The 17269-nt window shown below is 47.7% G+C and overlaps 1 protein-coding gene across 4 annotated transcripts in view; it reads left to right on the top strand.

Moving 5' to 3' along the window:
* Positions 1–17269, top strand: part of IRAG1 (inositol 1,4,5-triphosphate receptor associated 1) — a 123843-nt gene that overhangs the window by 23206 nt on the left and 83368 nt on the right. The window contains exon 1 of one of the 4 annotated variants that reach the window (XM_063641107.1): positions 11125–11294. The exons of 2 other annotated variants lie outside the window; for them this stretch is intronic. In XM_063641107.1, the coding sequence (XP_063497177.1) occupies positions 11222–11294 (73 nt within the window). In that variant the 5' untranslated portion in view covers positions 11125–11221. Of the gene's footprint in view, positions 1–11124; positions 11295–17269 lie in introns of those variants that run through there. One more of the 4 variants, XM_063641106.1, reaches the window with a different exon arrangement.

The raw sequence follows: 17269 nt of genomic DNA on the forward strand, positions 1-17269 counted from the left end.
CCATCCCTGTGATCCAGACTGAGCAGTCATCCCACCTCAGCTAGTGCAGCTATCTATCTCCCTCTTTCCTCTGCTCTCATTTTCAGCATTTATTTTTAACTCTCTTGGCCTCTGAGTGTTTTTATTGCCATCTGGCCACAAGCCCTTTTAGGAAGCAGGCAGTTATAAATCACCTGCTGGGAAATCAATAAAAGTCAGTTCAATCCGCAGTTACACCGATTTGCCCCCAGATAACCAGGATCCTGCAGGCTTAGTATTTTATCCCATGGGGGTGTCTGCAAGGAGGGTGAAGGGTAAGGGGGGGAACTACTTTCTGAAAGAAAGGGTGGACTGCTGCTCCCAAAGGCTCAAGGAAGGGATGGACTTTGGCTTTCATCCATGTGCTTTTCATCTGGCCTCAGGGGAGAGCTGAGTGTTTCCACTTCATCCAGCACAGAGTTTTCCACACCATGGCATTTTCTTATCTTCTGAAGATCTTCTTCAGGGCTACAGCATCTTCTTTAAGCCTCAAGAAAAGGCAATAGAAATGAGTCGCTGTATTTGCTGGGGAGGACAGGGAATGTGCTACTGCAGCATAGAAGAGGGAAGACTCTCTATCAAGCTGCCTGTTGCCAGGCCACTGTTTTCACTCACCATGAGTTGGTTCATCCCCCTGGCTAGAACCCCAGGGAGTCAAGTCTGAAAGTTGTTATACAGAAGCTGAAAGCTAGGCCCGGAGAGGTGGGTGACTGGCCCAAGGTCACAGAGTAGTTTCATAACCAGCTCACAAAGAAACGGTCTCACTTCTTGGAAATCCTAGTTCTCTTCTTAAAAGGAGCTTTTGTCAGGAATGCAAATTCATGGGTAGTTGAAACTAAACAAAATATAAATCTCCAGAGAAAAAATACCAATCCATTAGTTCATTTATTAAAAATGGGTCCACCAAATTGCCCCCGTAAGGACCATGGGGACCATTAGACCATCCATTTGTACACTCTTGGATAATGGGAATATACTAACCTTTGAAGGAGTTCTTCCTCCCCTCTCTATCAGGGGAAATATTACAGCTGCAAAGCACAGAGTGCTGGGTTTTGGGTGGTGGGAGGCAGTGAGACTGTGGGACGCTGAAGCCAGGAGGGAGGCAGCCTCAGAGCCAGGTCTGCTGGCACTTACCCCATCTTCCCATCAGGGCTTTCAGGAGATGTGTGCATTTAAACTGGGTTAAAGAATTATTCACTTCAATTCAACATATACCAAGCCCTAATTATACACCAAATGTTCGAGATACAAAGATGAGAAAGACTTAGTTTTAAAGGATGAACAGGAGTCTGCCATGAAGATCCTTGAGTGTCTCTCAGACAAATGGGGGAGACCAAACTAAAAACAAATAATTGCGATTATGTTAGAGCAGGGTTGGCTAACTTTTCTGAAAAAAGGCAGCTAGTAAATATTTCGGCTTTGTAAGTCAGAGTGTCTGCCTCAACTACTCAATTGCCCTCATAGCATGAAAACAGCCAAAGACAATATACAAATGAATGGTTGTGCTGTATTTTGATAAAAATTTATTTACGAAAACCATTAGTTGGTCAGATTTGGCCCAAAGGCCGTAGTTTGTTGAACTCTGTGTTAGAGGAATGCCATCATAATATAGGAATAATAATAATAAAAGTTACCATTCTGTTAGTTATTTTGTGCTAGACACTGTATATCTAATTTATATATATTTACATACTTTTCAAATTTGAATATTTTTCATAATAATTTGTGAGGACATTGAAATTCAAGAGCCAAAGTCATAGAGCTAGAAAGTGGCAAATAGAAGGTTAAAGTCTGTGTTTCCAACTAAACAATTTAAAATGCTAAAAGGAAATGAGGCAGAGGGTTTAATCTGGTGAGAATCATGAGGTGGCTTCTGAAGGATGAGTAGGGTCTTTCATGGAGACAGATGGGGGGATGGCCTTCTAGGCAGACGGAGTGACACTGAGGTTTGATAGGACGTGGAATATTCTGGAAAGTGAGCATTAGGTGAGGCTGGGGTGCAGGATACCTTGGTGTTAGTGGCTGGAGAAAAAACAGAGAGGTTTGGCAGTCTCAGAGCAGAAAGTTTTGCATGAGTGCCCAGGAACCTGGACTTCATCTGTGGACCAGGGCTTCTCCAGCTCTGGTCTTTGGATCAGATTCCCCTTAGGGGCTTTTAGCTATACAGATTCCTGGGCCCTATTCCCAGATATTCTGATTCAGTCGATCTGGGAAGGGCATAGGAATCTTCATTTTATCAAGCACCTCAGATGCTTCTAGTAAGCAGCCAGACTTGGGAGTCGCACACAGAAAGCCACTGAAACGTTTGACTTGAGGGAGGCCTGTGACCACAGCTATGTTTTAGAATTCCAGCTGTGTGGAAGATGGATTACTTCATAGGAGAACCACCCTCCACCCACCCCAGGAGTCGATTTTCTGGTTATCAGCTTTTCTCATCTGGACATGTAGAATGAACAGGGCTGCAGGATGGCTAGATTTTTATGAGTAGGGAATTGGGAGGTAACTGAGGCAGTAAGAGGATATCAGGAAAGCATTGAGTAGCTGCTCCCTCCCTCCTGTCCCGGGGCCCCTGCCCAACTTGGGCCTTCCAGTGCTGACCTGCAGGCTGAGCAGAGCAGAGCTGCTGCTTCCAACCAGTCCCAACCACAAAGCCTGCCAGCCATACCCCAGCCAGCATTCCAGCCCAGGGCCCTAGAGGGCCTTTGCTTTTCCCAAACTCTGCCAACCCTAGAGGAAGGGCCCTGTGTAGGGGATCCAGAAGATCAGAGGAAAAGAGATGAAAGGCCAAGAGAACAATGTCCCAGGCCTTTGGGGCTTCTGGATCCAGGGTGACTCCAAATTAGGTGCTTTAAAAAAAAAAAAAAAAACACTTCTGTTCTATAAATGTAAGTTGTCATATTAAAAATATCTACATTCCTCTACATTCTATCATAGCATTAATGAAAAAATCATTTTATAACTAGGAAATACCAGCTGTGGGCACAGGAAAGAGGGGTACCTGGGCTGATGTAAGGAGCCTGGGGGCCACCCTGGGAAAATGTTCCCCAGGGTGCAGGAGCTCCACTCAGGCCTTGGTAATGTTGCTAGTGTGATCCAAGAAAACCCTGCCAAAACCCAGTGATTTCCCAGTGCATATGCTCCCTGTGGAACCTGGGCCAGGAAGGGGGTCTGCTCACCTGCCTGCCCACTCACAGCCCAGATCAGCTCCTGCAAAACTGCTGAGGCATCTCCCAGCAGTCCCTGGCCTTAACCTGCCCTCAGAGCTCTCTTTACTCAGTCTTTTCTAAAAACAAGAAAATGCTTCATGAGAATGACTCAGCTTAACCCCTTGGATAAACTCTATGCTATTTACCAGTTATCTTAAGCAGAGATATTGCACATGTAACAAACTGCAGGTTAACAGAGAACATATGTAAATCTGATTGTTAGGGATGATACCTTCTCCACGATGACAAACTGGTGAAGCCTTAGCCAGAAAAACCTCTTCTGGTCCTGTGTCAGCATTTCATTTTTGGTTGAAGTTGTTGCTGCTGCTGTCGCCTGGCTCTGCATTGACCTAGAAGCCTTCATTATGGTATACTGAGCAGAACCCTGGGCTTGGAGTCAGGTTCCCCTGAGCTCAAACACTGTTTATATTACTTAGTAATTGTGATGTCTGAAACAAATTACTTCACCTTTCTGAGCTTCAGTTTTCTCACCTGTAAGATGGGAATAATCATACCATGCAGGGCTGTTGTAAGGACTGGATAAGATAAAGGATGTAAAGAGTCAGGTAGAGCACCTGGTACAATAAATGTCAGTTTCTCTCCTGCTAATGCCTCGGAATCACTCCCAGACCATCCCCACCTCTCCATGGTGGAAAAATGACTCCCCTGGGGAGAAATTCTCTATGGTTACTTCCAATCTCATATCATTAGGCAGTCACAGTTGCACATGCCCACTTAAGCAGTAGGACCTTGAAATACATGTGCCTCCAATCACCAAAGCTTGCTGTTGGGAGAGCCATTCCCAGGCTCTACCCTTCCAGCTTCTACCCACTCCTGCCATTGCATATCACTGTTCGCCATAGCCTGTTCTCAATTTGGGTCTAAAGACTCAGCTAATGCAGCTGTTTGCATACATCTGGATAACCAAGGGACTGTTCACTTTTACTTTATCACGTGTCTTCTTGTGCACACACCCACCATCCTGCAGTTCAGCTCAGAGTCTATTGGTGAAAAAAAGGCCCTGGCCAAGATCCACGGCTGCTCCCACTCTGCTGCTGGCCTCGGTGGGCAAGGTGTGAGCTTCCTTCCTGTCCTGCACATGGGAGTCCCCACCCTAAACTCTGGTGCTGGGGTTCCAAGCAGAGGGCTATGAGCCTGTTCACACAGCCAATCATTGTCCAGGTCTTGGGGTCTGCTCTTCTGGGGAGGGTTGACAGTGAGAGCCTATCCAGCTCTGAGCTGAGGGATAGGTAGGTGGAATGGTCACCCCCAGGAAGTAATGATGTTTGAAAATCATTTGAAGGTTGAAATCTGACTCAACAAACACATCTTGGTGTGTACCAGTCTATCTTCTAGGCAGGAACATGGAGGTTGGTCAAACCGAGTCACTCCTCTGGAGCCTGAAGAGTTTAGATGTGTGTATTAGTAAAAAGAAGTGGGGACAGGCATTCTGGAGAGGTGGGAGAAGGTTCTATGTTTGGGCTGGGGTTTCTGGCCAGATGCTGGGCCCATCAATGGTAGGAGGGAATGCAGAAAGAGGAACAGGTTCTGAGGAAAAGGGCATGGTGATATTCTAAGTTAGGGAATAACTTAGGGTAAGCTCATCAACTCTAGATCTGAGTTCCCAGCTTAAACTCTCAGGTAAGCAGCAGAGTAGAGAGGTGAGAGAAGACTTTGGTGCCAAGAAAGACCCCACAGGCAGCATTATAAAGGATAGGCTGTTTGCACCAGTTGGAACTCTTTATTGCAAGTGCCAAAAAAGCTCGTACAAGCCAGCGTAAGAAAAAAGGGGTATTCATTGGTTCTCAAAACAGAAAAGGCTGGGGATATCAGGCATGGCTTGATCAGGATCTGAGAAGATAGCCTCAGGACCTAGTTTCTTTCTGGCTCTTAGCTGTGCTCTGTCTCACATTGATTCCATCCTTAGACAAGTTCTTCTTCATCATCTTAAGAGGGATTCTGTTTTCACCCTCTGGAACTCAAGGTTGCACTTAAGGATGGCTTTCCCAGGATGTCCAGTAGAGTCTTCTTGTATCTCATTGGTTCTTGTCAGCTCACATCTTCACCCTCCAGCCAATCACTGTGATCGGGGGATGTGATGGCTGCTTCCAGCCCTGGGATGCCAGGAAGGCCCCTAACTTCCTACTGTGTGACTGCTTTCAATAGGCAACATGGATTTGAACTCATGGGGCATAAAGCAGGGCTCAGGCTGGCAAGTTAGCCCAGCCTTTACTATAGAGATGGAGAGACTGAGGCCTGAATGGTGAAGGAACTCATTCCTACACAGGCAGTTAGCATGGCAGTCTGCTCTTCACTCCCCAGAAGGCCCTGTCCCTGAACCCCCATCTCAATCCTGCTGTAGCTTTCTGTAGCACGCTTTACACCAGACTTTGCCCAGCAGCCCAGCCCAGGGTTATTGGGCCTATTTCCACGGCTTTGGAGAACCGGGATTCCCAGAGTAGAGATGAACAGGAGGCGGGGACCTGAGCTGGGGTGCTCCATCCCAGCAGGGAAGAACACTCTCTCCTGCTGGTCTTAGATGATCACAGTCGCAGCTGCTTCCTATCTACCCCAGGGGATGCCGTGAGAAGGACTTCCAGTTCCTTGGAGAGGGGCTGCATCTCAGCTGGTGGTGTTCTTGTTGGCTGTGCTGGCCCTGAGGAAGAGCTGGGATCTAGAATGATCAAGAGCCCTGCCCTGTCAAAAAACATCTCCTAATACCCTTGTTCTGTCTTTGCTAAGATTAGAGAAGCATAGGAATAAGCTCTCTCTAAGAAAGAGCCAAATATCCCATTTTGGGCAGAGGAGACCCAGTGTTTAATCCTGACTCCACCTTCTGACTGTGTGACCTAGAGTGAGTCACTCTGCTTGTCTAAGGCTCCATTTCTTCATCTGTAAAATGGAGAAGTAATTCCTTTCTCACAGACCTGAGATGGTTCAAGAGCTAGCATATCTACATTATGCTGGGTGTGTAGTAGGCCATGTGAAAAGTGAGGCTTGATTCCTAGAGTCCTTGCTTTCAAAAGAAGAGATCCACCAGGTATTGAGAACTTTCTCTGTACCTGTGTTATGTTCCCAGCACAAAAGAAAGCTATCTGCCCTCAGACTTTGCAAATGAGATACAGAAACCACTGCTTGGCAGATTGGGATAGCCACACAGTGCTGTCATAGACCAGAGAGAATATAGCTTCCAGGAGAGGTCAGGGAAGCCTTCCTGGAGAAGGTGGCCTTGGAGGACACACTCCAGAGCCCCAGTGCCCAGCACAGTACCGGACACATAGGAAGCACTCAACAAACTTTTCTAGAATGGGTGAATGATTTAGGCAGGCACCATGGAGGCCATCTTTTCCTTGTGACTTTCCCAAACCAGTTCCTACATATATTCCTATATTCCTATATGTATTCCTACAGGTTCCTAATAGATCCTGATGACCTCTTCCTAGAAGAAAACTGAGAAGGGAAGGGGAGAGGAAGAAGTAGGAGGAACTGAATGAGAGAGGCACACTGTGAACTGGGTGTTAATTTTCTTTTCTTTTTTTTGCTTATTTATTTATTTATTGGGCTGTGGTGTTGCCAAGTCAAGGAAGTTTTATTTTTATTTGGAACAAAGTTTCTAAAGAATCCAAGGCAATAAGGTGCCTCTTCTGGTTCCTGGTGGTCTAGATGGCCCTTGACAGATCTCTGGGCCTGGACAAAACACGAGCTTGCCTTTATACATCCTTGCCCCCATCCTAAGAAAGGGCATCTTCAGGTTCAGAGGCCAGGAGATCCAAGGAAGAGGCCATTGGCTCAGATTCAGCCCACATGTTGGCTTCTGAAAGAGCCAAGGCCATCAAGGCCTAGTGCGATCCCATCAAGTGGATGCAATGCCTCCTGCCTTCTACCTGAAAAAAAACAATGCCTCCCGCCTTCTACCTTCCCAGAGGCCTGCTTCATGGGAATGGGCAACCCCAGGTGCTGGATTGCCAGGACCCCTAATACCAGAATCTGTGCCTTTGCCAGAGCAGGAATCAAGCCGTGAGTCCAAGTCTGGGTTTAAAGGCAATGACCACCTTGCAAAGCCTCCTGGCTCTGCTCTGTCAGGAAGGAGATGGTTCCAGAGTACCAAGGCAGCAGACAAGAGGGCGCTGCCTCATTTGAACACACATAACCAGCTGTTTGAGGAAATGCTTTGGTCAGCATTCCAAGCGGAGCCAGAGGGGCTGGTAGGGCTGCTCTGTGGTCTTCTGTTAGGCTTAGGTTAAAGCTAGAAGAGCCATTGATAAGTTAATCTGAAAACTCACTTTGCAAATTACTCTTGGATGGTAGGACAGAAGCATGAAGGTGTCAGAGAAGGAGGCCCTGCCCTTTTGTGAGGTTTTAGTTGTAGAATACTGTGGGAGAAATTTGCACATCTGTGTGGCAGAGAAGACATGAAACCTAGGTACATCATCGAGAGAAAAACTTGGCCGTTAACCTGGAGAAGCTCAATGAGAATGAGGGCAGGCAAGGCCACCCACCTACTTATATAGCAACCCAGATGATGACTAAGTTTTGTATTTTTAGTAGAGATGGGGTTTCACCATGTTGGCCAGGCTGGTCTTGAACTCCTGACTTCAAGTGATCCACCCGCCTTGGTCTCCCAAAGTGCTGGGATTACAGGCATGGGCAACTGCACCCAGTCTATGTAAAACTTTCTTATCTGCTTTTTAGAAATATGGTGTCATTCATTTATTAATTCAATAAACATTTAGTGAATGGCTATTCTGTGTTTGACCCTGTATTGGAGGCAGGTCATAAAAATATGATTATAAGAATATTCATAAAGCTATGAATAAGGCAGAGTCCCTGCTCTTGAGGTGTTCAAATTCTAGTTGGGTTGAGTTCTGTGCAAAGTACCTGGGAGGATAGGGCAGTAGGCTGAATACTGCCCCCTCCCCAAGATGTCTACATCCTAACCCAGGAACCTATGAAGATGTTACCTTAAATGGCAAAAGGGCCTTTGCAGATATGATTAAATTGAGAATACTTAGATGGAGATTACCCTGGATTAACTCAGCGGGTTCAATGTAATCATGAGTTCTTATAAGGAGGCAGGACAGTGAAAGTCAGAGGAGAAGGAAATGTGAAGGGGGAAGCAGAGATCAGAGGGGAGAAAAGATGCCAGCAACTCTGCTGGCTTTGAGGATGGAGAAAAAGGGGTCACCAGCCAACGAATGTAGGCAGCCTGTAAAGCTGGAAATGGCAGGAAATGGACTCTCCCCTAGAGCCTCCCGAAGAAGCACAGGCCTGCCGATGCTTAGACTTTAGCCTGCTGAGATGGATTTTGAACTTCTGACCTCAAGAATTGTAAGATAATGAATTTGTGCAGTTTTAAGCCACCAAATATGTGGAAACTTGGTACAGATGCAGTAGGAAACTACTACAGGAAGGGAGTAACTTTTCCTGAGGTGAAGAGGAGGAACGGGTTTATGAAGGAGGAGATATGTGAATTGGGTCTTGGAGGACAAGTAGGAACCCATAAGGTATTGAAAGAGGACAGAAGGCAGCCCAAGTATAAGGAGGAGGATGTATGCAAAGGGTGTAAAAAAGCAGGGCATGTTTGGAGGTTGGCTTTTGGTCCATTATGGTTGGGGCATAAGGTGTATGAAGGGTGAAGCAGAGGGGATCAGCCTCGAGAGAGGGGCTAGGAGCTTGACTGAGAACTGGCCCCATGGTAAAAGGGAATCAATCCTCAAAGAGTTTATGAAGGGGAAGGATGATCCAATTTATGTTTCAGACAGACTGTTCTGGTATCATTATGGAGGGTCATTGGAAGGGACCAGGCCAGAGGTAAGGAGACAAATGAGGCTGCTGCAGTGACTCAGGTCACACAGAGCCATGGGCAGGGGTGGCGGGGATGGGAGGAAGGGCATTTCTGAACTAGGATTCACAGGACTCAGAGTCATCTAATTGAATGTGGAGGGTGACAGAAATGAAGCAGTCATGGTGACTTCTAGGTTTGTAGCTTGAGTGCCATTCTCTAGGGCACAGGAGGAGTGGGCTGGGGAGGGAAAGAAACAGTGAGCTCTGTCAGGGATGTGGTGAGTGTAAGGGATTCGTGATCCACTTGGGAAAAGTTGTCCAAAGACAATTGGCAATGAAATCTCCATAACTATGCTATCTTGGGGTGATATTAAAGTCATCTGTGTTCCTTCTGCACCCTGGTAGGAGCAAGAATCAGGGAGCCTGGGGCTGAGTGGCTCAGTGGTGTTCTGGCAATGTTTCACGGCCAGCTTTCTGGGGGAAAAAAGGCCCTGATATGTATGTAGCATTTGCCAGTTTCCATGGTATAGATACTCCCACTATGAACCAATGGCAAACTACTAACTTGACCTCACCGATCATGGAACTGAGAAGAGATGGGCAGTAGCAAATCATTATATAGTGTTTCCACCATGCAGAGACTATAGAAATAAATCTTCCTAAGACCATAGATAATAGAAGAATGTAGTAAAATAATTAAAAAGCAGTTATTTTGAGTATTTATCTCCTTTTTGTTTAATGTAAGTTCATGTAATTTATTTTTTAGTAATGTCTGTGTTTAACCACCACTTCACAAAATTATTGAGAATTACATTAGACTCTTATGAGCTGGAACAAGCAGGCTCCTGTGCACCACTGAAGAGATTCCTCCAAATTACAAGTTAGAAGGGCCCAGAAATCCACCTACTTCTCAGGCTTAGTGACTCTCTAAAGTCACCCATGTGGGGAGGCAGAGCCAAGCCTAGGGCCTAGGAGACAGTTCCTCATCCTCCATGTCTTCCTGGAGACCCCTTGGTGCCCTGCCCCTTATAGGATCTCACAGACCCGGAATGCCGTGTGGTTCTTGACTTCAGGATGATGACTCATGGCACTCTGGAGTAAGTGACTCAGGGAAGAGGCTGCTGAGCAGCCTGGAACAAACAGAACTGGGCAAGATTTATATCTGCTAGGCGGTAAATGGGAGGCTCAGACACTTTGCTGCTATTCTCGGTGCCTTTGAACTGCCTCCGATTGAGCAATTGCACATATTTTGAAGAAGAAAAAATTTTTTCAAGTGGACCTATTTTTAAAAAAAGAATTCCTGAAGTGAACAAGCTGGAAAGGAAACCTGGGGAGATATTTAGGCTTATTTCCTGTCACTGGTCTGAGCAGGTGCTGGCTCCTTCCCAGGGCACCCCCAGCCAACAAAGCCTATGCGAGATCCACAGGAACGGAGAGCAGGGCTGGAGAAAATCAGGCCCTGAGAAGGTTTCCCACAGAGGTGCAAACCCCAGGAGTGTCGGGGTGCTCGGGGCCAGCCTCCCGAAACATGACTTTGTTTAGGGGAAGCAGTCTGGGGGGAAGTGACTTCCACTTCCTCATCCTCCCTTTTCTGTTGCCACCGAGGCTTTCTCCCTGCATCTCTGCCCTTCACCATTCCTGCTCCCCCACAATTCCCTTCAATCTAGATCCACTTTCAGGAGAGAATCCTGGGGCTTCCACCACACACTGGGGGTGGCTGTACCCCCTTCAGTCACTCACTTACCCACTTGTTCAGCACAGCACAAATACCTACTTGGCTAGACACTGTGGCTGGCCCTCTTCCAGGAGGGATTCCACGCTAGGCCTCATGTCTCACCTGTGGAATGAAAACCACTGTTTTTGGGGAGTCATCATGAGTACAGGGATAGTGGAAAGAACTGGGCTTTGAAACCAGACCAACCTGGGACTGAGCACAGCACAGACCTGGGACTGAGCACAGCGCAGATCTGGGGCAACCACAGCACAGACCTGGGGTAACCACAGCACAGACCTGGGACTGAGCACAGCACAGACATGGGGTAACCATAGCACAGACCAGGGACTGAGCACAGCACAGATCTGGGGCAACCACAGCACAGACCTGGGGTAACCACAGCACAGACCTGGGACTGAGCACAGCACAGACATGGGGTGAGCACAGCACAGACCTGGGGTAACCACAGCACAGACCTGGGACTGAGCACAGCACAGACATGGGGCGAGCACAGCACAGACCTGGGACTGACCACAGCACGGACCTGGGACCGAGCACAGCACAGACATGGGGTAAGCCCAGCACAGACCTGGGACTGTCCACAGCAAAGACCAGGACTGAGTCTGTTTTACTTGCAGGAGACAAATCTGGGAGCTCTGAGCCACCTAGGATGAACACCAGAGTCTCTCTGAGCCTTGGCTTCATTTTGTTGATGCAGTGCATGCTTAGAGAACTCAGCTGCCGTGTTTGGAGAATGGCGAGGGCACTGAGTGGACTCTATGTACAAGCACCTTGCATGTATTTCCTGATTTAATTGTTACAACAACGCTAAAAGGTGGGTGCTATTACCTCCATTTTCAAATGAGGAAACTGAGGCCAGGGGAGATTTATCCAGCAAGGGAGAGGCAGAGGAAGGATTAGAATGGAATCTGCCAAGCAACAAAGCCCTGTGAGCAGGCCAAGGTTAGGAAGCAGGATGGGGCTTTCCTGAGGCAGGCTTCCCATCCGGCTCACTTGTGGAGGTGTGGAACCCAGCTCTGCAGTTGGCCAGGCCCAGGGGACCCCCAGAGGCACCTCTCAGCACTTTCAGCAGATCTCCTGCGGGAGCATCCTTTCTCCCGTGAGAGTGACCACGAGAGCATGAGAGCAAGAACAATGATGAGTCACTGCCAAAGGACGCCTGCTTTCACAGCACAGACACAATGGCTTACCATTTACTACGAGCAAAACCGTCAAAATGAAAAGTCAGAAAGCTGCCACATGCAGCCGGGCTCGGGGTGTGGGGGCTCTGGGGCCTTCTCTGACTCTGCCCCTCACTCACAGGTGTGGCCTTGGTCACGTGCCTGCCCCTCTCTGGTCCTTGGTTCCCCATTGGTAAAAATGGGTGCAGGGGTAAGACTGGTGCGTTCTCAGTGGCCCCTCCATCACTCTCTGGATTTGCAGAAGGGCTAAGAGAGCTCCATGTGCAGTCACCCCTAACAATTCCCCCCATCAGTTGTTCATCTAGAGATAGACCCGTGGTATTAATAGCAACCTAATCTCTTTCACATTCTTTGTGCTGCTAAAATGAAAGCAAAAATTCAAAGCTGGAAGAACAAAACTCCCTTCTGAGAATACTGAGTCACTCCAGAAAGGTCAGTGGAGGCTAGGTTAACCCATTGTTTCCCAAAAGGGCTTCTTGGCTCTTCCCTCAATGCTCAAAGATGCACAGAGAGAATCTGAGAGCCGCTCAGCTTACAGGCTGTGCTCCTGGAATACTGTGGTTTCAGAGAGGAGTTTGGTCTCTTCTAGGCAGGTCGCGAGGCTCTGGGAGAGGCATCTTTGGGGCCATGATGAGAGGCTGCTGCTGCCTGCTGAGAACAGGCTTGGCCCTGCAAGGAAGGGGAGCATCAGACCCAGATTCGGTGAATTCTCAGAACTGCCATTCATGAGCGATGACATTGGGCAAGTCTCTGGGCCTCTGTTTCCTCATCTGTAACATGGGTCTGACTTTAATGTCTCCCCATCTCACAGCGTTGCTGAGAGCACTGAAGGAGATAGTCTCTGTAAATTCTGTTCCTGAACGCTACATCCCGATGATGGCTCTGTACTTTCTGGGATACAGTAAGGTCTTTGAAGCCTATAAGGCAGGGCTGGCCTCCGCTTCCCCCACCTGCTGCTACCACCTACCAGAGGACATGCAGGCTCAACTGTAGGCCACTCTTTAGCCCTCATAAGACCCCTGGCCCAACAACCGAAGTGTAGGTCCTGTTTCCTCCGCTCTGCCTCCCACCATCCTTAGCCTCACCGGGAGTACTCACTCCAGCCCTCCCCTTGGCTACTTACTAGCTGTGTGATCTTGAGCAGGTTGCGGAAACTCTCTGAGCCCTAGATCCTTAATATATTAAATGTAAATAATAAAACCTATCTCATGGGGGTTAAAGAAAATAGCACTTGAAATACATCTAGCATAGTGCCCGATGCTCAGTAGGCGACTTAGAAGTAGCTGAAGAATGAAAGCATGAAGAAAAGCATATTAGTTTGTTTTCTTTCATGAGCAGGGGCAGATAAAATATTTAAATATGGTTTAGGAACTCCTAGCGTCTTCAGTGGCACAAATTATTGGATAGTTATCCCAGCAGATTCTCTTGGAAAATTTGCACCAGATACAAGGGTAGCTGAACGAGTCAAGTTGTTTCCGTTTCTGCACCTCAGTTTCCTGGCCTGTAAAATGGGCCAGGTTCTAGCTAGGCACTAGCTGGAGGCAGAATGAGTAGAGTCATAAGAGCTGATTAGCTCTTGGCACTGGCCCACCTAACCCTTTCCTAACCAGACTGGAGAGGCAGCAAGAAGGGCCCTGAAAGTGGGTTAAAGAAGGAACAGCTTGGAGACCAAACATTACTAAATATTTTTTCCTTTTATGGGCTGGTGCTCTAGATCAGCACTTCCTGGAGATTATATTCTAAACTTTGCTGTGATGGATATGAGGTCCGTGTGCCCACAAGCTGCAGCAGAACCTAGATGTCATCCTGGGGGAGGGACTCTGCTTTTACCTTGCTATTTTAAGCAGTGAGTTTATAATAATGGATGGGAGAGACAGCAAACAGGGCAGGAGCAGCGTGGGAATGGCACCAGCAGGCAGAGCTGCTGGGGCTCCCCCTGAGGAATCTGGGGTCCCATCTTGTCAAGAGTGGGGCTTCAGCCAGCATCCACTCGACTTTTGTGTTGTGGCAGCTGACATCTGACTTCATTCATTTGTTCTATTTTGCTTTCTGTCACAGGGACTGACTTAAGTTCTTTTTGGCAGAGAGGGAGGGGGAGGAAAGAAAGTGGAGGGTTAGAAAATGAGGTATTTCTCATGAGACTTCAGACCATAATCCCAGAATCCTGGGATGCAATCGTCAGGTCTTTAAGTTTGTTGTAGCTAAAAAGAGTCCAGGATTTCAGGGACTCCCAGAGTTAGAAAAGGCCCCTGAAGTGGTTAGGAATCCTGTGACCCTTGTCCCAGGCTTTACCAGAACCCTCCAAGGAATGGGGAGCTCACTACCTTAAAGAACAGCCTGTTTCATCTTCAGGTGGTTCCAACCACTAGAAGGTCATCCCTTGCCTTATCTGACCTTCCAGTCATTAGTTATGACATCTATTCTTTGGGGACAGTGGAACCGCATGAATGCTTTCCAAACATCTGAGAAGACATTTGTATTTCTCCCTGCACTTCCTCTTCTCCGGGCTAAAGTTCTCTAGTTCTTTAAACACAAATTCTTGTTCTCCTTGCTTCCTGCTTCCCAGTTTCAAAACATGTCCCAATTTGTCTAAATCCTTCTTAACAGGCAGAGCACAATATACTTTGTGTAGATTAAGACAAAAGAAAAGTAGAATAGTCACCTCCCATGTTTTAGAAACCATACCCCTGTTAAGACAGTCTGGACCTGTACATACATCACACATAATTTTAAAAGGTTTCCTAGGAGATGTAGTCAACTTCCTTTAGTAGAATCAGGGTTTGTGGCTACTCTTTTGCTACCCTCAACCCCTGTTACCAAATACTTTACCCAGCACCACTGATGCCACTGCTGCTGAAATCCAAGTAAAGATGATAGAAATTCATCACAGAGCTCACCTTTGGGTGAACCTGATGCTCAGTTTATTCATACAGTAAGAATTTGGCATGGAAGACACGGACAGCAAGCCCTGGCCCCGTAGTTCTCATTCCCAAGAGTCAGGTGAAGTCTGTCCGGTATGGCTTCTCCCCATCCTGTCTTATCTTCCCCACTAGACACCCAGCTAATCTGTTCCAAGAAATTCCACTCAGCATTTGTGTTCATGGCTCAGCTCAAACATTTCTAATGTGAAATATTTGCTAAAATCATGTCCCACCATCCCAATTTCCACAGTTAGGTAACCCTTTTCTGGGGTCTTGAAACTTCTCACTTTCAAAATATTTGCCCCATTATACTGTTCTCCAGCATCTCCTACCACTGGACTCTGTTCCTTGAGGGCCAAGATTATCTTTGTGTCACCAGCCCCTTGCACGGGCCTGGTAGAGTAGGTGTAAAGTTTTGGCAGTGAAAGAATCAATGACTCTATGGATGGTCTACTTGAGATTTCTTGAGGTGACCAGTAGGGGTCACCCTAATTGTTCCAGAGCTGTGTGGGCTAACTTGTTCATTGCTGAGAAAGACAGCAGTCAAGATGGTGGTCACCTTGACCAATCCTGGGGCTAAAAGTCCCTAGTTCTTTAAACATAAATCAACAATTATTCTTTGCTGAATCTTTTGGGTACCTAGGATGAATCTGACACCTTGCCTAGCTCAACGAGCTCAGTCCCAGAGTCTAGAGGTATGTGTGTTGGCTGTGGGGGTGTGGGGGGTCTGTCAGAGCTGGGCTGATGGCAGCTCAGGCCTTTTCTGCAGCACTCTGACTCTAGGGCCTTTCCGAGCCCTTTCTGAAGGACAGGAAGAACACCAAGTATTATGGGAGGTGGCAGGGCTTTCTGGCTCTTCCTCCTACAGCCTCCCGCAGTCAGCAGTACTTTCCAGAGGACCTGGAACACAGTTGGTGCTCAGTAAATGACAGTGTCCTTCATCTCCACCCCCACCCACCACGTCCCATCAGCCAAAGGTCACCTCACTATGTTATCTGCATGGTGGTCTTAATCTACTGTCCAGTGGAGCAGCTCCTTCGGGGAATCTCTGAAAGTTGCAGAACCAGGCCAGTTGTTAGTTCTATAGATTCCTGAAGGTATTGCCCACCCCACTAACAGAAGAAGGAGGGAGTTTAAGGATGGAGAGAAGCCAGGCAGAGCCCTTGGAGCTTCGGCCAAGCTTCCTGGGCTGCAGACCCCCGTGCGGGTGGCCTCTGTGGGAACCTACTCTGAACTGAGTGTGTTTCATCCTTGGAGCATCCTGCTCGAGAGGCATTCTTATCTCTGTTTTGACAAGAAAACCAGGACTCAGAGATGAAGCCAACTTTCGAAGGCCACATAGCCAATGAGTGGCAAAGTGAGGACTCACATCGAAATATCTGGTTCCAAAGCCTGTGTTCTTTCTACATTGCTATCCTGCCTTTCCCTGTGGAAATGTGGCATTGCTAGTCTCCTCTTCTAAGAGGAAGCAGAGGAGCTAGACCCATTGGCTCAGGTCTGTTGGCAGGATCATACTCCTAGGCATCTTGACAGACAAGAAGCATGAAAGAGTAGTGGAGCATGTTTTCAGTTACAAGGAACAAAAACCCAACACAAAGTGATTTCAACACCAAGAGGCTTAATTGTTCATGTAACCGGCTAGTCCAGAAAGTGTTCAGGCTTCAGGCACACTTTAATCAGGGCTCCAGTTCTGTTTCTCTGCAGGTCCCTTAGCTCTGCCCTCCCCTGTGTGTGTCAGTTAGATTCTGTCTGGCTTTCCTCATGGAAGTAAAATGGTGTCCGTAGCACCAGGTCTCATATCTTCACACTCCACCACTCAGAGCAGGAGAAAGCATCTGGTCCCAGAACACTACTGTAAGCTCATCGACGTAGGCTGGGTCCATTGTCTATCCCTGAGCCAGTCACTGTGGGAGGTAGATGAGATTATGCTGATTGCAGTCCAAATCAGCACTGGGACCCCAGTGCCCCCAGGCTGCTGCACCATGGGGAGGGGATAGCCTGGCTTCTGGGAGTCAATCTAAGGTTGCCAGGGGTGGGCACAGGGCACACGGAATTCACCCTGCCTGAGACCTCAGGTTTTAGCAGGGCTGGTGTAGTCCCTGTGAGGGCTGAACTCAAATGAGAGAGCCTGTGCTGAGGGTCAGAAGAGCATGAGGGGAGGTGTCAGGGAGGAAGTCAGGAAACGGCACCCCTTACTCCCCATCCACATGGCTGAGGAACACTGTGTGGTATAGCGGAAAAAGCCCCAGCCTCAAAATCAGGAAGATCTGGGTTCAAATTACAGGTTTTCTGTATGATTTGGGGCAAGTGACTTTCATTCTCTGGGGCAGTTCTCTCATCTGTAAAATGGGAATATTAATGCCTACATCAGAGGTCATCTTGAGGATTCAATTAGATGATGGTGATGCTCCTAGGACAGGGCCT

This window comes from Symphalangus syndactylus, chromosome 6 (genome assembly GCF_028878055.3).
Source record: "Symphalangus syndactylus isolate Jambi chromosome 6, NHGRI_mSymSyn1-v2.1_pri, whole genome shotgun sequence".
NCBI lineage: Eukaryota > Metazoa > Chordata > Mammalia > Primates > Hylobatidae > Symphalangus > Symphalangus syndactylus.